Source organism: Dipodomys spectabilis, unplaced genomic scaffold, assembly GCF_019054845.1.
Source record: "Dipodomys spectabilis isolate Male_0828 unplaced genomic scaffold, ASM1905484v1 ptg000069l, whole genome shotgun sequence".
Classification (NCBI taxonomy): Eukaryota; Metazoa; Chordata; class Mammalia; order Rodentia; family Heteromyidae; genus Dipodomys; species Dipodomys spectabilis.
This window is the reverse complement of record NW_024870746.1, coordinates 6,929,976-6,952,902: the sequence shown is the minus strand read 5'-3', so window position 1 is coordinate 6,952,902 and position 22,927 is coordinate 6,929,976. Positions and strand designations below refer to the sequence as shown.

The following is a 22,927-nucleotide window of genomic DNA, read 5'->3' as shown; positions in this document are numbered from 1 at the left end:
CTTTATTTTAATTTTACTGTTTTTTTGTTGGACGTGAGGCTTGAACTTGGGGCCTCTGAGCTCTTTTTGCTCAAGACTAGCACTCTTACCACTTTGGGCCACAGAGCCACTTCCAATTTGTAGTATTAATTTTGATTTTCTTTTTAACCAGTCCTGGGGCTTGAACTCGGGGTCTGGGCACTGCTCAAGGCTAGCACTTAACCACTTGTGCCAGTCTACCACTTCGTGCTTTTTCTACTTACGTGATATTGAGGAATGAACCCAGGGCTTCATGCATGCTAGGTAAGTACTCTACCACTAAGCCACATTCCCAGCCCTCTCTGGTGGTTAATTGGAGGTAAGACTCTCACAGACTTTCCTGCCTAGGGTAGGCTGGCTTTGAACCATGATCCTCAGATCTCATCCTCATGAGTAGCTAGGATTATAGGCGTGAGCCACTGGTGCCTGGCTTAAAGGTAACTTTAGAATAGATGTCTGAACCTAGACAGTGGTCTTAGTTATTTTCTTTTTCTTTTTCTTTTTTTGGGTCCAGTCGTGGGGCCTGAACTCTGGGCCTGGGCGCTGTTCTTCAGCTCAAGGCTAGCGCTCTACCACTTGAGTCACAGCGCCACTTCCGGCTTTTTTTTCTTTTTGCTTATGTGGTGCTGAGGAATCGAACCTAGGGCCTCAGGCATGCAAGGCAAGCGCTCTACCACTGAGCCACCTTCCCAGCCCCTCTTTTCTTTGTTTTGCAGGAGGGTCTTGTCCCATAGACACTGCAGCTGGCCTGGAGCTTGAGCTCCTCCTGTTTTAGCCTCTTAAATTTTGGGATTACAGGCAAGTGCCGCCATGCCTGGCCCAAGCTTTTTTTTTTTTTTTTCTGACTAATCAAGAAATCTGTATTTATGGAAATACAGTTAGCAATCTGGCCAGGTGCTGGTGCCTCACGCCTGTAATCTGAGCTACTCAGGAGGCTGAGATTTGAGGATTGTGGTATGAAGTCAACCTGTGGTATGAAGTCAACCTGGACAAAAAGCCCCTGTGAAATTCTTACCTCCAATTTACTACTCAAAAGCCAGAAGTGGAGCTGTCACTCAAAGTGGTAGAGTGCTAACCTTGAGCAAAGAATTCAAGGACAGTGACCAGGCCCCAAGTTCAGGCCTTGCCACTGACCAAAAAAAAAAAGGGAAAAAGAAAATGGCACTCTGATTCTGGGTGATAGTGACTCAGGCCTGTAATCCTAGCTACTCAGGAGGCTGAGATCTAATGATTGCAGTTTGAAGCCAGTCTGGGCAGGAAAGTCGGTGAGACTCATCTCCAGTTAATCACTGGAAAATCAGAAGTGGAGCTGTGGCTCAAAGTAGTAGAACATAAGCCTTGAGCAAAATTGCTCAGGGACAGTGCCCAGTCCCTGAGTTCAAGCCCCAGAACCAACACCTCCCCCCCCCCCAAAAAAAAACTGAATAAAGACATTACAGTATGATGGCTTATTTTTATTGGCTTCTGGAAGCTTAACTTAGGTAAATGGGCAAGGTTTTCTGATGTGTGGGAAATAGATCTTGCCCTTGTAGACTGTTGAGGGTTCCAGATTGAGAGATATAGAACTCTTCCAGATTTCTCATTACACAGATGAGAAAATGTTTAGCGAGAATCATTAGCACATGAAGAGAAGCTGTCGCCAGTACTGATCACTTCCTAGTAGAGCAAGTTTGCTCTACCAAGTTCACAGATGCCTGATCTTTTTTTTTTTTTTATTGTAAAGCTACTATACAGAGGGTTACAGTTACATGAGTGAGGTAATGAGTACACTTCCTCTTGAACATTGTTACCCCCTCCATTGTTTTCCCCCTACCATCCCCTCCCTCCCTCCCTCCCTCCCTTCCCCGAGGTTCTTTTTTTTTTTTTTTTGATTGTGATTAAATGATTACATAATTTCAAAGTCACAAGTTCATTCTAACTTCCCTGGAGCAAGTTGTCTACCACAGTCTGTAATATATAACAGTGTTCACATGTTATATACCATATTTGTGATCAGCAGCATGGGGATATTTAGTAGTGGTTCAACCAGATGAGCGGGAGTTCTTTGTTTCTTAAGTCCTGTTAGTTTTGTCGTATCACCTAACCTTTTGGATTTAGCATCCACTTATCAGGGAGACCATGTACCGTTTGTCTCTTCATTCTTGGCTTACCTCGCTCAACATGATTCCTTCTAGCTCCATCCATTTCCCTAGATGCCTGATCTTTTAAAGATTCCCAATACCACTAGTGCTTTCCTTGATGAGTCTGGTTTTGAAGGCTTCCTCTATCTAGCCTCTGCTTCTTATTCTTCCTCAGATTTTTGGATTCCTGGTCTGTATGGGGGTGATCCTGGCCATTGGCAATGCCATCTGGGAACATGAGGTTGGGATGCGCTTCCAGGTCTACCTGCCCTGGGATGAGGCAGTGGACAGTGCCTTTTTCTCTGGCTTCCTCTCCTTCTGGTCCTACATCATCATCCTCAACACCGTCGTGCCCATTTCACTATATGTCAGGTATGTGCTCTCTCTGCCTGGGGGTCTCCTTAGCAAACATTTCTGTGAAGATGAAATCCTTGAGAAGGAATGTGGAGTCTTCTTGTTGTACTGTGAACTTTCTGCTATCTGTCTTTGTGTGTTTGTGTAAAGCAAACTTTTTTGCTACAGTGGACTGGTACTTCGGACTGTATTAGAACAAAAGCTATGTTGATTTACTTAGCACATTTATTGCAGACCTGTTCTGTGCAAAGTAGTGTAGTAGGTCCTGTAGCATGTACACAAATCAGTGGTTCTCCTTCCTATTAGGAGCGTAAGTCTAGTAGAAGAAGAAAAATCTATAAAATAAAGTGGGGCCTATAAGGCAAAATGGGGCCGGCTCACTCCTATAATTCTAGCTACTCAGAAGGCTGAGATCTGAGAATCACGGTTCAAAGCCAGCCCAGGCAGGAAAATCCGTGAGTCTCTCATCTCCAATAAACTACTAAGAAAAAGCTGGAACTGTCCCTGTGGCTCAAGTGGTAGAGCTCCAACCTTGAGCAGAAGAAGCTCAAACCTCAGGGTTGGCAAAAATGAAAAAAAGAAAAGAACAGAAAAGAAAAGACAAAAGAAAACAAAATGGGTATGTGCTTTAGAAGTCATTCTACAAGCTAAGTGTCTATGGCTTAGTTCTGTCATCCTAGCTACTCAGGAGACTGAGATCTGAGGATCACAGTTCAAAAGCAGTCTGGGTAGACAAATCTTTTTTTTTTTTGGGCCCGGTCGTGGGACTTGAACTCTGGGCCTAGGCTCTGTCCCTCAGCTCTTCAGCTCAAGGCTAGCACTCTACCACTTGAGCCACAGCGCCACTTCCGGCTTTTTTCTTTTTGCTTATGTGGTGCTGAGGAATCGAACCCAGGGCCTCATGCATGCAAGGCAAGCACTCTACCACTGAGCCACCTTCCCAGCCCACAGGGTAGACAAATCTTAATGGCTCTCTAGCCGAAAAACAGCTGTACTGGTCAGGTGCAGGTGCTTCCCACCTGTAATCTTAGCTACTCAGGAGGCTGAGATCTGAGGATTACAGTTCAAAGGCATTTTGGGCAGGAAAGTATGAAACTCTTATCTCTAATTAACTACCAAAAAAATAAATAAATAAAGCTGTAGGTATAGCTGTGGCTCGAGTAATAGAGTACTAGTCTCGAATACAAAAGCTCGTTGTAGTACATAGGCCCCGAGTTCAAACCCCAGGACCAGCGTGCGCGCACATACACACACACACACACCCAGGACCAGCACACACACACACATGCGTGCCTGCAAAGAGATTTGGGCACCAGAGTCTCAAGCCTGTAATCCTAGCTACTCAGGAGAGCTGAGGATTGAGGTTCAAAGCCAGCCCAGGAAGGAAAGTCTGTGAGACACTTACCTCCAATTAACCACCAGAAAACTGAAAGTGGTGCTGTGGTTTTAGTGGTAGAGTGCTAGCCTTGAGCTGAAGATCTCAGGGACAACACCCAGGCTCAGAGTTCAAACTCCATGACTGAAAAAAAAAAGGAAAGAAAAAGAAAAAAAACTGCACTGAAGGCTTGGCTCAAGTGATAGAGTGCTAATTGTGAGTGGAAAAAGCCTAGTGAGAGTGTGAGGTCTTGGAAGTAGCACTGTGGCTCAAGTGGTAGAGCGCTTGCCCTTGAGCTGAAGAGCTGAGGGACAGCACATAGTTCAAGTCCTACGACTGACAGAAAAAAAGAAAAAAGAAGAGAGTGTGAGGTTTTGAGGTTAAATCCTGATACCAGCACATGTACATAAAAAAAAAAGTCATTCCACTTAGACTTTTCTGTGGAAAACAGGAGCACTTAGATGTGTCAAGTGGCCTCTACTAAGAGCAGTATCATCCTGAGACTCTATACCAGAGGCACCAAGCACATAGGGGCTGGAAGAGCATTGCTCCCATGCAGTTAATCAGGAACAACAATTGAGAAAAGGTTGCAGTTGTACTGGGGTGGGTGAAAGTTGAATTGGGAACAAAGGCAAGGAAGTGGCCGTCTGGGAATGCCTAGGTAAAAGCCAGTTCCACAGGTGCTTGGACCATTACTGGAGCTATGGCAGAGCAATCTGGAAATGGAAGCTTGTTCATTATTGTGGAAGGCCTTGAATCTATGGGCACGGGGCTTGGTAATCTATGAAAGGTTTAAAAAAAATTAAAGAATTATCTAGGTGCCAGTGGCTCACACATATAATCCTAGCTACTTAGGAGACTGAGATCTGAGGATCCTGGCTCAAAGCCAACCAAGGCAGACAAATCCCAGAAACTCTTATCTCCAGTTAACTAAAAAGCTGGAAGTGGAGTAGTAGCTCAGGTGGTTGAGTGCTAGCTGAGTTTGAAAAAGCCTGATGAGAACAAAAGGCCCTAAGTTTAAAACTCAGTACTAGGCTCCTGAACCAAAAAGAAATCTTAAGAATGTATTCTTTAAAAATGTGAGACCAGGGGCTGGGAAGGTGGCTCAGTGGTAGAGCGCTTGCCTTGCATGCATGAGGTCCTGGGTTCGATTCCTCAGCACCACATAAGAAAAAAGCCAGAAGTGGCGCTGTGGCTCAAGTGGTAGAGTGCTAGCCTTGAGCTGAAGAGCTGAGGGACAATGCCCAGGCCCAGAGTTCAGGCCTCATGACTGGCAAAAAAAAAAGTAAGACCAGACCTGGCATCAATTGGTCATGCCTGTAATCCTAGCTACTCAGGAGGCTGAAATCTGAGGATCATAATTCAAAGCCAGCCCAGGCAGGAAAGTCCATGAGATACTTTATCTCCAACTAACCAGAAAACCAGAAGTGGCACTGTGGCCTCAAATGGTAGAGTGCTAGCCTTGAGCTGAATTGCTGAGGAACAGTGCCCAGACTCAGAGTTCAAGCCCCACCACCAATAAAAATAAAAATAGAAATGTAAGAAAAGACAGATGTGGTTGGTTCATGCCTGTAATCCTAGCTACTCGAGACTGAAATCTGAGCATCCACGTTCAAAGCCAGCCTAGGGAAGAGACATCAGTGAGACTCTTATCTCCAACAAAAAGTCAGAAGTGGAGTTGTGGCTCAAATCAGTAGAACTCCAGCCTTGAGCAAAAAAGCCGGGTAAGATATCAAGGCTCTAAGTTTGAGCCCAAGTACCCCCTCCTCCTCCCTCCTCACACACACCCATTAAAGGCGCTAAGGACAGGAACTGGGAATGTGGCTTAGTGGCAGAGTGCTTGTCTAGCATGCATGAAGCCCTGGGTTTGATTCCTCAGTACCACATAAACAGAAAAGGCTAAAGCTGGGCGCTGATGGCTCATGCCTGTAATCCTAGCTACTCAAGAGGCTGAGATCTGAGGATCTTGGTTAGAAGCCAACCCGGGCAGGAAAGTCCTGAGACTATCTCCAATAAACCACTAGAAAACTGGAAGTGGCACTGTGGCTCAAGCAGTAGAATGCTCGCCTTGAGCTGGAGAGCCTGAAGACAGCGCCCAGGCCCAGAGTTTAAGCCCTACGACCAAAAAAAAAAAAAAAAAAAAGGCTAGAAGTGGCACTGTGATTCAAGTGGTAGATTACTAGCTACTAGCTTTGAGTAAAAAGAAGCTTAGGGCTAGTGCCCAGGCCCTGAGTTCAAGCCCTGGGACTGGCTAGAAAAAAAAAAAAAGACTAAGGACAAATCGAGGAAGTGTTGACTGGCAGTGGTATATATTATAGCATAAACAGGAACAACAGGACATCTAGGATGTTTTAAGTACAGAAAGTGTTTAACAGTAAAGACACCAATTAGGATGAAGGGAGGAGGAGGAGGAGAGAGAAGAAGGAAGAATGTAAAAGAAAGAAACTTTCTTTCCTACTTAGTGCCTTGCATGTGAGATAAGAAAGCCTGACTTTTTTTGTTCTATTTTAAAACAAAGTCTCACTGTGGCCCAGGCTAGCCTTGACCGTTCAGTGTTCTTCAGTCTCCCAAGTGCTGGGATTACAGATGTGTATCACCATGTGTGGCTCAGCCTGTGTTTTTTTTCTTTTCTTTTTTTTTTTTATAGGGGGTACTGGGATTTGAACTTAGCTTTTTACTTACTAGGCAAGTGCCCTACCACTTAAATGATGCCCTCAACCCTGTTATTCCTTTGTACTGGTTCTGAGGCTTGAATTCAGGGCCTGGGTACTTTCTCTTAGCTCTTTCACTCAAGGCTGGCACCATTTCATTTGAGGCATACTTCTACTTCTAGCTTTTTGGTGGTTAATTGGAGATAAGAGTTTCATAGTTGGGGCTGGGAAGTTGGCTTAGTGGTAGAGTGCTTGCCTTGCATGCATGAGGCCCTGCGTTCAATTCCTCAGTACCATATAAGCAGAAAAAAGCCAGAAGTGGTGCTGTGGCTCAAGTGGTAGGGCACTAGCCTTGAACTGAAGAGCTGAGGGACAGCGCCTAGGCCCAGAGTTCAGCCCCCACAACTGGCAAAAAAAAAAAAAAAGAGTTTCATGGTTTGCCTAGGATACCTTTGAACATTAGATCTCAGCTTCCTGGCTAGCTAGGATTGTAGGCATGAGCCATTGGTACCTTGTTTGAACTTTATTTTGCTTTGCTTTAGTTATTTTTCATGGGTCTTACATTATTATGATAATTATTTAATTTTTTTGTCAGTCGTGGAGCTTCAACTCTGGGCTTGGGCACTGTCCCTGAGCTCTTCAGCCCAAGGCTAGCACTCTACTGTTTGAGCCACAGCATCCACTTATGGTTTTTTCTGTGTATCTGGTGCTGAGGAATAGAACCCAGGGCCTCATGCATGAGAGGCAAGCACTCTACCACTGAGCCACCTTCCCAGCCCTCTTGCATTATTTTGTCCATAGCCATCCAGGACCTTCATTTTCTTTTTCTTTTTTTGCCTTTCTTGTGGCTTGAACTCTGGGCCTGAGCACTATTCCTGAGCTGCTTTTGCTTAAGGCTAACACTCTCGTGGCCTTTTCTGTTTATGTGGAACTGAGAAATCGAACCCAGAGCTTCATGCATGCTAGGCAAGCACTCTACCACTATGCTACATTCCCAGCCCTTTTTTTAAATGTTTTTTTTTTTTTTTTTTTTGGTGGTACTGTGCTTGGACCTCAAGGCCTCATGCTTGTTAGGCAGCCACTCAACCACTCGAGCTACATTCCCAGATTTTTACTTACTTGGTTTTTATTTATGTTTCATGTGCCCAGGCCTTTTCTGTGGATGTGGTACTGAGGAATCAAACCCAGGGCTTCATGCTAGGCAAGCACTCTACACTCGGCCACATTCCTAGCCTGACTTTGATTTTCTTTTTTCTTCCTTTTTTTTTTTTTTTCCATTTTTGCCAATCCTCTGGTTTGAACTCAGGGCCTGGGCACTGTTCTTGAGCTTCTTTTGCTCAAGGCTGCCACTCTACCACTTGAGCCACAATGCTACTTCTGTCTTTTTCTGTTTATGTGGTACTGAGGAATCAAAACTAGGGCTTCATGCATACTAGGCAAGGACTCTACCACTAAGCATATTCCTTGCCCCCCGACCTAGATTTTCTTTACCTATGATCTCCCATGTAGTGGGGATGGCAGATGTAAACCACCATAGCTGTCTTGTTAATTGAAATGGGGTCTTGGTAACTTTTGTCTAGGCTGACCTCAGCCCATGATCTTTCTGATCTTCACCTCCTGCATAGTCAGAATTATAGGAGTACCCAACACACCTGTTCAATCTGTGACATTCTTCAGGAAGTGCTTTATGGATGTTTGAAGAAAAATAATTACAAACATTGGATGATAGCAATATTGTAACTGGTTCTATGTTATTTACCTTTTTCTCACAGTTTAATTTTCTTTTCCGAGTTTGGGGTTTTGCTGTTCTTGTTTTATTTTCTGTTCTTATATCTAAGTTCACTGGAAGTCTTGGTAACTGCCTAAGAAAGTTATCTTTCTGCCTCATCAGGTTACAGTGTGTGTATGTGGAGGAGGTTGGGAGAAGGGTTGATAAGTTGTGTGGGAAAGGCTATGATGACATTTCCAGCTATGGCGTGTTTTGCCTCATAGTAGGATTCTCGCAGGGGCCTCAGCTCCATCAGAAACAAGTTACCAGATGTGGCCCAATTGCTTAGCTGTTTTGGACCAAAACACAGAGCCCTTTCTGGGAACACTAACAGTCCATATTCCAAAAGGGATGACTAGCAAAGAAGACGGGAGAGGCAGAAGGCACCATTTCTTTGTGACTTTCTTGAGGCGCCTCTCCCTTCTGGAGTCAGCATTGCCACTTTGCTACAGTCAGGGTTGTGGAGCTGCAGCCCAGGGGGAAAAGAGAGTGTGCTGCCTGAGTTGGCAATGAGGAGAGTGGGCTGCCAAGCCTTCTTGATTTTCTCCTCCAGCACAGCCCCTTTGAGGTGGCATCTGTGTTGTTGTGGTGTGCACAGTACCCTCATTATTTCTCTCTCTCTTTTTTTTCTCTCTCCCCTCCTCCTTTGCACTTTCTCTTGTTTTTCTCTGCATGGTTTCTGTATTTAGTCCTGAGGTAAGAGCTGGTTGAGTGCCTTGTCTGCAGTCCCTTTCCTCTTAGCCCGTGCCGTCTGTCCTGCCTGCCCAGGCCCTGTGCACCTTTTTGTCTGGAGAGAGTGTCAGGAGGGTTGGGTCGGGAGTTCATTTGCTCGCTGTCCACAGCCGGCTCTACCCACAGGCTCTCCTTGCTCGTACCCACCCAGGTTCCTGTGCCCAGGTGTCGTCTCCATTTTTGTTTCTCCCCAGGTGGAGGGCCTGCAGCCAAGGCCTAGGTGGGTGGGGCCCCTCCTCCCCTCCTATCCTAAGCCTTCCCTCCTGTTCTGTGTAGTGTGGAAGTCATCCGGCTGGGTCACAGCTACTTCATCAACTGGGACAAGAAAATGTTCTGCATGAAGAAGCGGACACCCGCTGAGGCCCGCACCACCACACTCAATGAGGAGCTGGGCCAGGTGGAGTACATCTTCTCTGACAAGACGGGCACCCTCACCCAGAACATCATGGTCTTCAACAAATGCTCCATCAATGGCCGCAGCTACGGTACGGCAGTGTCACGGGGGACTGGGGCTCCCCGGCAGTGTCACGGGGGACTGGGGCTCCCGTCTGCTGGAAGGACAGTGGAGCTGGGGCTACCACAGTTGTCTTGACAATTTTTTCCCAAGTGTTTTTTGTTTTTGTTTTTTTTTTGTTGTTGTTGTTTTTTTTTGGTGTTAGTACTGGGTCTTGAACTCCAGCCTTGTTTACTTAGTTGTTTTTTTCGTGTGTGTGTGTGTGTGTGTGTGTGTGTGTGTGTGTGTGTGTGTGTGTGCGTGCGTGCGCGTGTGCCTGCCCTGGGGCTTGGAACTTCAGGGCCATGGGTACTAGCCCTGATCTTTTTAGCTCAAGGCTAACACTACCACTTGAGCCACAGCTCCACTTGTGGCTTTTTGGTGGTTAATTGGAGATAAGAGCCTCAAGGACTTTCCTGCCTGGGCTGGCTTTGAACCTATTATCCTCAGATCTCAGCCTCCTGAGTAGCTAGGATAACAGGCATGAGCCACCAATGCCGGCTTTTTTTTTTTTTTTTTTCCTCCTGTCTTTTGAGACAGGCTTTACTCTGTAGCCCAGGTTAGCCACAAACTTACAATCTTGCCTCAGCCTGCCAAATGCTGGCATTATAGGTGTGCACCACCATGTCCAGCTTTCCTACTTAGGTCTGAGGGTCCTTGAAAGTGTCTGTTGAGTATCCTGGCCTGAAGGCAGTACTCAGAGTCCTTTTGTCCTCCCCTCATCTTCCCTCGTGCTCTTGCCCTGGTCTCAGCTCCACCAGGGAACTCCTTGGCTGTTTGAAGTGAACCCCAAGACGCTGGCCTCGGGGCATCCTTGGCTGCCCCATGGAGTGCTAGACTCTCCCCTTGTTGCTGCTCAGGGCCTTTGTGAGTCTCTGTAATGTGACCATGGTCTTGCCAGTGTGGCTCTGTTGCAGTGGCCTGTGGCTGAGCTGTGGGGGTGGCTTGGGGCACAGTGTGTGAGCTGGCCTTTGTGCCCGTGTGAGTCCCCTGGTAACTGCTTTTTGCACTAACCTGGACCTCATGGCCACTGTGTGAGGCTACATTTATGGCTAGGCCCAAAGGAGGGCTGGGAGCCCTGGTAGGGAGGTGAAGGATTGGGGCTTCCCTGAGGGAGAGCTGCTGAGAAGTGGTGGGGGCGGCTGTCGGGAGCAATGGCAACCTGGCTTTTTGCTGGCTAGGATCCTGGGTTCTGGGATCTAAGGGTCTGTGAGTGTAGGTGATGTCTACTTGATAGGGCTGGGGGTTCCAAATACCTGGAAGGTATATATATTAGAGGCTTTCCTTACCATTCTAAGGATGTCCAACTCTGATGTTGCTTCTCCTTCTTATCTGTGTGTAGGTGATGTGTTTGATGTCTTGGGACACAAAGCTGAATTAGGAAAGGTAAGATCTAGAGTTCATATTTATTCCATGTGCCAGTCAAACATAGGGTATCTGATCAGTAACAGTTGATCTAAATAGGTGATGTTACCTGGGGAGGAAATGGAAGTTGCTTAGAAAAATGGATATTCTAAGGAAGAACAGAAGTGGGAATTTTTGCAAGGTGCCAGTGGCTCATACCTGTAATTCTAGCTATTCCAAAGGCTGAGATCTGAGGATCTGCCCAACCTGGGCAGGAAAATCTGTGAGACTCTTATCTCCAATTAACCACCAAAACGCAGGAAATGGAGATGTGGCTCAAGTGGTAGAATGCTGGCCTTGACTGAAAAAGGGATAGTACCCAGGCCCTGAGTTCAAGTTCCTAGGATCAGCACTCAAAATAAACTGGAAATTTTGCTGGGCATGGTAGCACATACTTGTAATCCTAGCACTTCTGACAGAGGATAGCCTGGGCTAGATAGCCAGTTCCAGACCTCCCTGAACTACATAACAGGACCCTGTCTCCAAAAGAAAAGTAAAAGAATATGGGATTTTGAGGCCCATATTGGTCAGGCTCTTGGGCAGGAATAGCCTACACTGAGTGGTAGGAGGGCAAGGATAGCTACTTTCTTAGTATGTAGCCTGATGATCTAACCTTTCCTAAGAGCCTTCTTACCCATTCCAGAGGCCTGAACCTGTTGACTTCTCTTTTAATCCTCTGGCTGATAAGAAGTTCTTATTTTGGGACCCAAATCTGTTGGAGGCTGTCAAGATGGGAGACCCACACACACATGAGTTCTTCCGCCTTCTTTCCCTTTGTCATACTGTCATGTCAGAAGAAAAGAATGAAGGTGAGCTGAAGAGCTAGTTTGAACTCAGCCTCAGCCTAATTTGTGCTCTTGAGTCTGCTCAGCAATGCTGCTGGGTTGGGGCCTCCTGGGTGAAGTGCACGGCTGGAAATGTGGCCACTTAACCTGTATGTATTCTTTTCCCCCAGGAGAGTTGTACTACAAAGCCCAGTCCCCGGATGAGGGGGCCCTGGTCACTGCAGCCAGGAATTTTGGCTTTGTGTTCCGCTCTCGTACTCCCAAAACCATCACCGTCCATGAGATGGGCACAGCCATCACCTATCAGCTACTGGCCATCCTGGACTTCAACAATATCCGCAAGCGCATGTCAGTTATAGGTGAGGCCAGGGCTGCAGGGGTAAGCTATGCTGGAGAACTCTTGTTGATGGGTTTAGTTTGGGAATCTGCCTGCCTGAATTGTTCTGCACTTTCTTCCCCTGCCCCATTTGTAGTGCGGAATCCAGAGGGGAAGATCCGACTCTACTGCAAAGGCGCTGACACTATCTTACTTGACCGACTCCATCCCTCCACCCAGGAGCTACTCAACAGCACTACTGACCACCTGAATGTAGGTGTGAGAAAAGGAGGGCCTGCCTAGTGTTCTTGTGGCTTGTAATATTGGGAGTAAAGACAGGGTTTGGTTTGTGTGTGCATATGTGTCTCTGTGTGTGCATGTGTGCTCGTGTGCCAGTGCTAGTTCTGGGGCTTGAACCTAGAATCTGGTGCCTGTGTGCTAGTGCTCTACCCCTGAACCACTGTTCTACTTCTGGCTATTTGGTAGTTAACTGGAGATAAAGAAACTCACAGACTTTCCTGCCGAGGCTGGCTTCAAACTGTGATCCTCAGATCTCAGACTCCTGAGTAGCTAATAGGTGTGAATCACTGGTGCCCAGCAGGGCATGATTTTGGGGGGATGTGTTGTATATTACTGAATACATTTACGTTATATAATATGATATTTTGATATATATAGTAGTGGTTACTCTATTGAAGTGAATTAACACATCACCATCTCATAGTCACCTTTTCTATGGTAAGAACACTTAAATTTTTCAGCAACTTTGTGTGTGTGTGTGTGTGTGTGTTTGTGTGTCTGTGTGTGTGCATGCTAGTAGTGAGGCTTGAACTCAGAGCCTCATGCTTTTGTTTAGCTTTTTCACTCAAGGCTGGTGTTCAGATACTTAAACTACACTTTTATTTCTGGCTCTTTGCTGGTTAATTGGATATAAGAGTCTCTTCAATTTGTCTGCTAGGCTGGCATCAAACCAGTATCCTCAGATCCCAGCTTCCTGAGTAGCTAGGATTAGAGACATGAACCACTGGTGTTTGGCCTTTCCAGTGATCTTAAGGCTTGAACTCATGGTCTGGATACTGTCCCTGAGCTTCTTTTTGCTCAAGGCTAGCACCCTACTACTTCTTGCTTTTTTGGTAGTTTAGTATAGATAAGAGTCTCATGGACTTTTCCTGCCCTGGCTTGCTTCAAACTGCAGTCCTCAGGTCTCAGCCTCCTGAGTACTTAGGATTACAGGCATGAGCCACTGGTACCCTGCTTTTTTTTTTTTAATTTTTGTTGTGAAAATATTGTATAGAGGGGTTACATTTACATGAGCAAGGTAATGAGTACATTTTTTATCAAGCATTGTTGCCTCCTCCTTTGTTTTTCCCCTACCATCACTTCCCTCCCATTTCCACAACTACACTCCCCCCTCCTTTTTTTTAAAGCAACTTTTTTTTCTTTTTTTGGTGGGTCATGGGGCTTGAACTCTGGGCCTAGGTGCTATCCCTCAGCTCTTCTGCTCAAGGCAAGTGCTCTACCACTTGAGCCACAGCGCCACTTTTAGTTTTCTGGTAGTTTAAGTGGGGATAAGAGTCTCTTGGACTTCCCTGCCCAGGCTGGCTTTGAACCATGATCCTTAGATCTCAACCTCTTGAATAGCTAGGGTTACAGGTGTGAGCCACCAGCGCCCAGCTTTTAAGCAACTTTTAATTGTGGTCCTCATGCTATACATTATTAGCTCTCTAGACTTTCTTTTTTTTTTTTTTTTGGTCCGGTCATGGGGCCTGAACTCTGGGTCTGGGCGCTGTCCCTCAGCTCTTCAGCTCAAGGCTAGAGCTCTACCGCTTGAGCCACGGCACCACTTCCAGCTTTTTTCTTTTTGCTTATGTGGTGCTGAGGAATCGAACCCAGGGCCTCAGGCATGCAAGGCAAGCGCTCTACCACTGAGCCACCTTCCCAGCCCCTCTCTAGACTTTCTTAGGTGTGACTTTTACTGCTCTGTCCCCAGGAATATGCAGGTGAAGGACTGAGGACCCTGGTGCTGGCCTACAAGGATCTGGATGAAGAATACTATGAGGAATGGGCTGAGAGACGGCTACAAGCCAGCCTCGCCCAGGACAGCCGGGAAGACAGACTGGCTAGCATCTATGAAGAGGTTGAGAATGACTTGATGGTGAGGGCTACAGTAGGCTGAGGGTGGGCAAGGAGGGCCAGTGCCTGCCACTCTCGTTCCATGAGTCTTTGTGGTGGTTTCAGCTGCTGGGTGCAACAGCCATTGAGGACAAGCTTCAGCAGGGGGTTCCAGAGACCATCGCACTTCTGACACTAGCTAACATCAAGATTTGGGTGTTAACTGGAGACAAACAAGGTGAGAGTCCAGCAGGGCAGAGGAAATGGCATGTGTGCAGTGGTCGTGTCAGACTCTTGTGTGGAGCCATGCCATCAGGCGGGAGAGTATACTGACCTTGTCGGATACCTGCCCGTAGCTCCTGCGTTCTCTCTTGGTAGAGACAGCTGTGAACATTGGCTACTCCTGCAAGATGTTAACAGATGACATGACAGAGGTGTTCGTAGTCACAGGCCACACTGTGCTGGAGGTGCGAGAAGAACTCAGGTAAATGAGAGGCCCCAGGGAGGAAGAAGCTGCCTGCTGTACCCAGAGCCTGAGCAGAGGTTTTTGGACCCTGCCAAGGTTTCATTCTCAACTTCTTGCTACTGTTTTTGGGACCCCCATACTTTCATCCCCCTTCACAGGAAAGCCCGGGAGAAAATGGTAGACTCATCTCGCACTGTAGGCAATGGTTTCACGTATCAGGAGAAGCTTTCTTCTTCCAAGCTCACGTCTGTCCTGGAGGCTGTTGCTGGGGAGTATGCTCTGGTCATCAACGGTCACAGCCTGGTAAGGGCCACCATGCTTAATGTGGGCAGGTTCCTTCCCCTCTACAGTGTTTCTCTCTGAATGGCTTTTTCTGTTGGTGGTGGTGGTCGTGGGGCTTGAACTCTGGGCCTGAGCGCTATCCCTGAGCTCTTCAGCTCAAGGCTAGCACTGTACCACTTGAGCCACAACACCACTTCCAGTTTTCTGGTGGTTTATTGAGATAAGAGTCTCACGGAGTTTCCTGCCTGGGCTGGCTTTGAACCATGATCCTCATATCTTAGCCTCCTGAGTAGCTAGGATTACAGGGTTGAGCCACCAACGCCCGGCATCAGAATAGCTTTATGTCTTGTCTCACTCTCAACTTGCCTGACTGCTGAGAGGGCTGTCATCCTCAAGAGAACAGAGGTGCTGAGACTCTCATGTCTCTGTGTGTTCTAGGCCCATGCACTGGAAGCAGACATGGAGGTGGAGTTTCTAGAGACAGCGTGTGCCTGCAAAGCTGTCATCTGCTGTCGGGTGACCCCCTTGCAGAAGGCACAGGTGGTGGAACTGGTTAAGAAGTATAAAAAGGCTGTGACCCTGGCCATTGGAGACGGGGCAAATGATGTCAGCATGATCAAAAGTGAGTGTGTACCTGAACTGGACATTGATGAAAGTGAACTTAGCAACTGAAGGACAGCGACGGGAAGGAGGGAATGTGAGAGAGAGGAAACAGTTTACACTAAGCAAAAGGAAAGAAATGTACATATCACCCGATTTGGAAGAAATAGTTGTAGTGTTGAAGTTTGTAGAGTTCATAAGCTTTATAGACCATGATAATGACAATGCACCTTGTGAAGGTTAAAAAATCTGTTTGTGACTTTAGCTAAGTATCACTGTCCCACAATACTGCGAAATTTGTGTAATCACTTAAATCTCAATAAAGAAAAAAAAGTAAAACAAGTGAGTGTACATTGGCAGGTGTGTAGGTGGAGCATGAGCAGCAGCACTGCCACTGGGGTCTCTGGATCTGGGGAAGAGGAGGGGGAGGAGAATCTGAAATGTGTGGGCCATCTTCACCTTCTTATCATCTCTTGTCTCTGCAGCAGCTCACATTGGTGTGGGTATCAGCGGCCAGGAAGGGATCCAGGCTGTCCTGGCCTCGGATTACTCCTTCTCTCAGTTCAAGTTCCTGCAGCGCCTCCTGCTGGTGCATGGTCGCTGGTCCTACCTGCGCATGTGCAAGTTCCTCTGCTATTTCTTCTATAAGAACTTCGCTTTTACCATGGTCCACTTTTGGTTTGGCTTCTTCTGCGGCTTCTCGGCCCAGGTAGCGAGTGTTTTTGTATCTTTGTAAGCTCTTTAAGGGCAGAGTTGTATCACCTGTTCACTGCCCAGTTCTTTAGTTTGGTGTATATAATATATATTTTTAGCTGTTTATTGATAATAGAGAGGGAACTCATGGAAATTCTTTGCCAATGTGGTGGTGTAAGTATGTAACTCCAGCTCTTGGGTAGGCTGAAGCAGCAGGAGGATCATCGAGTCCATCCTGAGTTCCACTTCAGCCAAGGGTACATAGAAGACCTTGTCTCAAAAACAAACCAAAATGCTGGGTATCAGTGGCTTATGTGTCTTAATTCTAACTATGCAAGAGGCTAAAACTGGGAGGATTAAAGTTCAAACTCAGCCTGTGCAAAAAAGTCTGTGAGATTGTCTCTAAAATCACCAGGAAAAAGTAGAGCTGGAGATGTGGCTCAAGTGTTAGAATATTGGCTGAGCATAAGGCCCTGAGTTCAAACCTCAATACCAACTACAAAAAAAAAAAAAAGAAAAACAGTTTTTAGGACCAGAAAGAAAAAAACCAAATTCCTTACATGTTATATGTGTTCTCCCTGTGACTTCATGTATGGTGTTCATTCCTCCCTTGCCTTCTGTTTCTTCTAGACTGTGTATGACCAGTATTTCATCACTCTTTATAACATTGTGTATACCTCCCTCCCGGTCCTGGCTATGGGAGTCTTTGATCAGGTATGGGGGAGTTGCATGACCAAGCAGGAAGGGGAGAACATTGCTGAAAAAGTGTCAGACTGATGTAGTGGGTGCGTGGCACTTGTGCCCAGTGTCCATGGTCATCATGAAAGCAGTTCATTTAGAGGAGGGGATAGGGAAGCTCTTCATGTCAGCAGCTCCAGAATTCATAACTCCTGAGGTAACAGAGTACAGATTGAGTAGGAGAAGCTGACTTGAGGTTGGTTCTCACTGTTAAAGACTTTGGGAAAGAGGAGCAGTCCCTAAGGCCTCTTTTGTCACTGGTCTCTACACAGGATGTTCCAGAGCAGCGGAGCATGGAGTACCCTAAGCTATATGAGCCAGGCCAGCTGAACCTCCTTTTCAACAAACGGGAGTTCTTCATCTGCATTGCCCAGGGCATCTACACCTCTGTGCTCATGTTCTTCATCCCCTATGGAGTATTTGCTGAAGCCACACGGGACGATGGCACACAGCTGGCCGACTACCAGTCTTTTGCGGTCACTGTGGCTACATCACTGGTTATTGTGGTCAGTGTGCAGGTATGAGGCTGCCAGAAGCTGCCTTTTCCTTTGGAAAGAGGGAGCCTTTTATCTCTAGGGCTCCCTGTTGGAAGGTCTTGCTGGAAGAGAGGCATGGTTTCTCTGGGGTGCTTTTATTGGTGACAATTGCTTTTGCAGATTGGGCTGGATACAGGCTATTGGACTGCCATCAACCACTTCTTCATCTGGGGCAGCCTTGCTGTTTATTTTGCCATCCTCTTTGCCATGCACAGCAATGGGCTCTTTGACATGTTTCCAAACCAGTTTCGGTTTGTGGGTAAGTCCCTGTGTTCTAGAGCTAGCATGGTAGTCCACCAGTGTGCACATCACAAGCATTTATCAATATGTGCCAGGCACTCTACAAGGTGTTGTGGGGATGTCAAGGTATAACTGAATCAGACCCTGCCCCCAAAGAACTTCCACATCTATGAACGTGTTGAATGGCCCTGCCAGGCCTTGGGAGGTCAGGGCTGCCAGGCTTCATGGTCATCAAGACACTGCCAGTGGTGTGGCCAGGGATAGTCCGTCAGAGCAAGCATGAGACTTTTTTTTTTTTTGGGTCCGGTCGTGGGGCCTGAACTCTGGGCCTGGGCACTGTTCCTCAGCTCTTCAGCTCAAGGCTAGCACTCTACCACTTGAGCCACAGCGCCACTTCCGGCTTTTTTCTTTTTGTTTATGTGGTGCTGAAGAATCGAACCCAGGGCCTTGAGCATGCAAGGCAAGCGCTGTACCACTGAGCCACCTTCCCAGCCCCAAGCATGAGACTTTTATCTCCAATTAACCACCCAGAAGCCGGAAGTAGAGCTATGGTTCAAGTGGTAGAGCACTAACCTTGAGCAAAAAAGCTAAAGGACAGTGCCCAGGCCTGGAGTTTCAGCCCCAGGATAAGCACAATAAGTAATAAATAAATAAATAAATAAAACCATGAACCAGCTATTGGTGGCTCTTAGGATCCTGAGATTGGAAGCATCATAGTTTGAGACTAGAAAAGTCTGTGAGATTCCATTTCAATAGAGGGAAGCTAGATGTAGTAGCGTGCACTCAGCTACGAAGGGAAGCCTAAAATAGGAGGACTGAGGCCTAGTCATGTTCTCAGGCTAGAAATGAAACCTTACCTTAAAAATAATCAGCAAAGGGGCTGGAAAGGTGGCTCTGGTAGAGTGCTTGCCTTGCATACCTGAGGCCCTGGGTTCGATTCCTCAGCACCACATTAGCAAAAAGAAAAAAGCTGGAAGTGGTGCTGTGGCTCAAGTGGTAGAGCGCTAGCCTTGATCTGAAGAGCTGAGGGACAGTGCCCAGGCCCAGAGTTCAGGCCCCACAACTGGACCCAAAAAAATAAAAAAAATCAGCAAAAAGAAAGCAGGGCTAGAGGCATGGCTCATTAGTAGACCCTCTCTACTACTTTGCTTTGTTTTCTACTGACTTCAAATCATAGTAGGAAACCAGGTGATGATAGTAGTCAGCAAAGTTCTCTGGGGAAGAATAATCCACAAGAGGAAACAGCAATACAAGGCCTTAGGCCAAGGCTTTCAGGGAAGCTTCTGTACCAGAAGCTGGGAGAAGGGGAGGGACAACAGAGGATGAGAATTTACCTAGACCATTTAAGCCTATATGGATCAGGTTAAGAACTTGGAATTCTATTTTTTTTTTCTTGATTTGGGTTTGGAGGTTGAACCCAGGACCTCATATATACTTTTTTGCCAGTCCTGGGACTTGAACTCAGGGCTTGGGCACTGTCCCAGGGCTTTTGTTGTCAACTAAGATGTGTGGGGGACAGTTTGGGGCTAGGGAGATAACCATTTGAGGAAGAGGTGGGCAGAGAAAATAAGGAAGGCAGAAATGACAGACTTTGAGGCTGGGGAGGTGGACTTGCCAGAAGTAGGAACGAGGAATTCAGAGGCTAGCCACCTGTCACTTCATGACTACTGAGACCACTGACTTCTGTTGCCTCCCAGGGAATGCCCAGAACACCCTGGCCCAGCCCACTGTGTGGCTCACCATCGTGCTCACCACTGTGGTCTGCATCATGCCTGTGGTTGCCTTTCGGTTCCTCAGGCTCAACTTGAAGCCAGATCTCTCTGACACGGTAAGAAGCTTGGCTGTTCTCTCTTGAGGACAGAGACAGTGTGTCAGACAAGCCTCTCTGGCTTGAACACTGTGCACTTGTTTCTGGGCTGTGTTACAAATGCTCAGGGTGCATGCTGTGCATTGGGAGCTGCCTGCCCTGGTGCTCAGGGTGATGTTTGACACTGCCCTGCTGACAGAGGATCCCCCCCCCCCCAAGGTTCGCTACACCCAGCTGGTGAGGAAGAAGCAGAAAGCACAGCACCGCTGCATGCGGAGGGTAGGCCGCACTGGCTCCCGGCGCTCCGGCTATGCCTTCTCCCACCAGGAGGGCTTTGGGGAGCTTATCATGTCTGGCAAGAACATGCGACTCAGCTCCCTGGCTCTCTCCAGCTTCACCACCCGCTCCAGCAGCAGCTGGATCGAGAGCCTACGAAGGAAGAAAAGTGACAGTGCCAGCAGCCCCAGCGGTGGGGCTGAGAAGCCCCTCAAAGGGTGAAGACGTGGACCAGGACACCTTGTGCCCATGACCAGAGCAGACAAGGCCCTGGCAGGTCACCAAGGGAACTGCTGGTCCTCATTCCTTGCCTCTTGTCTCCCTGGTAGACTCTTCTTGCTGGTCTCACCAGCCTGGGGAAAAGGGAGGAAAGGGCCTCAGGGGTCGAGCAGAGGCTCAGGTATCAGGCAGTAGCCCCAGTGGGGGATCAGATGTGGAACCAAAACCAAAAAAACTGAGATTGAGTCTGCCCCTGCCTTGCCCTGCCCAGTAGCCCACAGGGAGATGATAATCTCTATATTTTTTTACTCTTGTTCCTCAGAGGGGATCTAGTGCCCCTGTTCCTGAATTCTGAAAGAATGTATCATGCCGGGAAGCCAGAGACCTGCTGGGGCCTCTGAGCCCCTCATCGTGTGTGCGTCTCCTTGATTTGTGTTTGTGTCCAGTTTGGTTTTGTCTTCTTATTTTTTATTTGGCAAGTGGAGGAGGCATTATGTGACTTCTGTGTTGTGATTGGTGTCTTAACTCTCCTAGGTAGAGGAGAGCACATACTGGGCTGCCCCTTCCTGCTGGAGTGGTTTGGGAGCTGCTTGCCCTCCAGCCACTAGTGCCCCCCTTGGGACTGACCAGAGGGGGAGGGACTGTCAGCCAGAGGAGTTGCGAGAAAAAAAAAAATGTCTTGATGCCTTCCTCACCTTGAGAGTAGAGTGCGGCCCTTCCCCAAGGCACACATAGCAATTCTTGGACTCCTTAAGCTCTGCTGGTATTGGCTGGAGCCTGGAAAAGTGTCCCCATCATTCTCAGTGAGCTAAAGCTGAGTGTGAAGTTTAGTTTTACCTAAGGAAAAAAATAAGTTGTTTTCTTTCATTTTAGTACTAAGTTCATTAGCAGACCTCCTCCCCACTTCCTTCCCCCTCCTCATCTGGTACTTTCTTACATCCCTACCCCAGGATCCTGAGGTGGGACTGAAGCGGAGACTCACTCCCAGTGAGCAGGGGGCCCTGTCCCTCCCCTCCACCCCCAGGCCCAGCCCCTGGGCAGAGGTGATAGGAAGAGGGCAAGCCCCTCCTTAGGGAAAACAACAATAACAACAACAAACGGGCTTAGATCCGGAGTGCCCAGTTTGGTCTGAGCAGGGCTCCATTGGCGCTTGGGCAAAGCCTGTCCTGTCTCTCCGTCATCCACACTGCTGTCTGTCCCCCCAGTCAGGCACTTCTCAAGTTAGTTGCTACCTAATTATCCTTGGGGAGGAGAATCCTTTCTGCTTCTTTGGTATTTGGGGAGTTAGAGAGGAGTGGGAGCTGGAGCCAGGCTGTAGTGGGGTAGGTGTGGAGTGGGGGATGCAAGGTATTGACAGGGAAATCCCTTTTGGCCACACAGTTTACAAACCCAATACCATGTATGTTTGTGTGTCTCTCAAGGTGAGAGTCTGATTTTTATACCAAAGAGGAAATGATTTTTTTTCATATTTGGTTTGTCTATATTATATAAATATATATATATACAGTTATATATATTATTTTTTTGGTTCTCTCTCATTTTTTAGGGAGGGAGGAAAGTACCAAGTTGCATTGAGCTGTAATTAAGGAACATTCTGTATAATTTATGACACATTTCTATACTTGCAAAAATTATATCATTTTATGGACATAAAAGAAAAATGCCTTTTTATAAAATTCCAATTTCTGAGAAGTATGTAAAAATGTCTCTTTTCTGATGTTTAACCAAGACTAATGTTAGAGGCAGACAGAAACTGGCTCACGATGGAATTGCATGGATGGACCTGGATAAGGTGGAGGAAAGGGGTCTGGAGGGTCAGCACCTCCTCTGTTGGTATGCCTGCCCCCCATCTGCCAGGCCGTGCATGCTGTGGCCATGCTGATTTCTGGTACTTACGACTTTGAACTGGTTGTTCTTCCAAACACAGGCCTACCCACACTGGGGAGGGTGGAAATGTGAAGGAAGTAAGTGTTTTAGGGTGTTTTTCTTCAAATCTTCCTTCCTTCCTTCTTCCCTCCCCTCTTCTCTCCCTCCCTCCCTCCTTCCTTTTTCTTTTTCCCCTCTTTTTTTTCCTCTTGTTGTTCGTACTGGGGATTGAATTCAGGGTCTTGTACTCTCTTGTTGGGCTTTTTGTCCTCAAGGATGGCACTCTACCACTTGAGCTGAGCTCCACTTATGCCTTTTTTTTTTTTGGCTATGGGGCTTGAACTCTGGGCCTGGACCCTGTTCCTCAGCTCTTCAACTCAAAACGAGTGCTCTACCACTTGAGCCACAGCGCCACTTCCAGTTTTCTGGTGGTTTATTGGAGATAAGAGTCTCAGGGACTTTCCTGCCTTGGCTGGTTTTGAACCTTGATCCTCAGATCTCAGCCTCCTGAGTAGCTAGGATTACAGGCGTGAGCCACCTGCACCTGCCTCTTCTCCCTTCTTTTTGTGGTTTTGTTTTGTTTTTTGGGTCCGGTCATGGGGCCTGAACTCTGGGCCTGGGCACTGTCCCTCAGCTCTTCAGCTCAAGGCTAGCGCTCTACCACTTGAGCCACAGTGCCACTTCTGGCTTTTTTCTTTTTGCTTATGTGGTGCTGGGAATAGAACCCAGGGCCTCAGGCATGCAAGGCAAGCGCTCTACCACTGAGCCACCTCCCAGCCCCTTTTTGTGGTTATTTGGAGATAAGAGTTTCAATGGATTATCCTTGGTGGGCAGGCTTCAAACCTTGGTCTTCAAAGCTCATCCTCCTGAGTAGATAGGATTATAGGTCTGAGTCATCTGCCCCTTGAACCACTTCCTTTCTGGTGACACCAGCCTCCTAGCTCCACAGCTTCCTGTGGACACTGAAGGTCATAGTAGATCAAGTGTACTTTTCTCCAGAGAAGAGGGTCTCAGGAGAGCTAGGACCAGGGTGTGCTGATGGACAGTAGAAGAGGCACAACTGCCGGTGGCCAATA

The 22,927-nt window shown here is 47.3% G+C and overlaps 1 protein-coding gene across 3 annotated transcripts in view; it reads left to right on the top strand.

Annotated features, from left to right (window-relative positions):
* Nucleotides 1-21,680, top strand: part of Atp8b2 (ATPase phospholipid transporting 8B2) — a 32,153-nt gene extending 10,473 nt beyond the window's left edge. For 2 of the 3 annotated variants that reach the window (XM_042681717.1, XM_042681715.1), the window contains 17 exons: nt 2,314-2,510; nt 9,295-9,503; nt 10,854-10,897; nt 11,559-11,724; nt 11,871-12,059; nt 12,174-12,289; nt 14,007-14,171; nt 14,255-14,366; nt 14,507-14,612; nt 14,753-14,897; nt 15,315-15,498; nt 15,962-16,185; nt 16,800-16,883; nt 17,180-17,425; nt 17,564-17,702; nt 19,381-19,511; nt 19,710-21,680. In XM_042681717.1, the coding sequence (XP_042537651.1) occupies nt 2,314-2,510; nt 9,295-9,503; nt 10,854-10,897; nt 11,559-11,724; nt 11,871-12,059; nt 12,174-12,289; nt 14,007-14,171; nt 14,255-14,366; nt 14,507-14,612; nt 14,753-14,897; nt 15,315-15,498; nt 15,962-16,185; nt 16,800-16,883; nt 17,180-17,425; nt 17,564-17,702; nt 19,381-19,511; nt 19,710-19,988 (2,736 nt within the window). In that variant the 3' untranslated portion in view covers nt 19,989-21,680. Of the gene's footprint in view, nt 1-2,313; nt 2,511-9,294; nt 9,504-10,853; nt 10,898-11,558; nt 11,725-11,870; nt 12,060-12,173; nt 12,290-14,006; nt 14,172-14,251; nt 14,367-14,506; nt 14,613-14,752; nt 14,898-15,314; nt 15,499-15,961; nt 16,186-16,799; nt 16,884-17,179; nt 17,426-17,563; nt 17,703-19,380; nt 19,512-19,709 lie in introns of all 3 variants that reach the window. The other variant, XM_042681716.1, reaches the window with a different exon arrangement.
* Nucleotides 21,681-22,927: the final 1,247 nt, after the last annotated feature.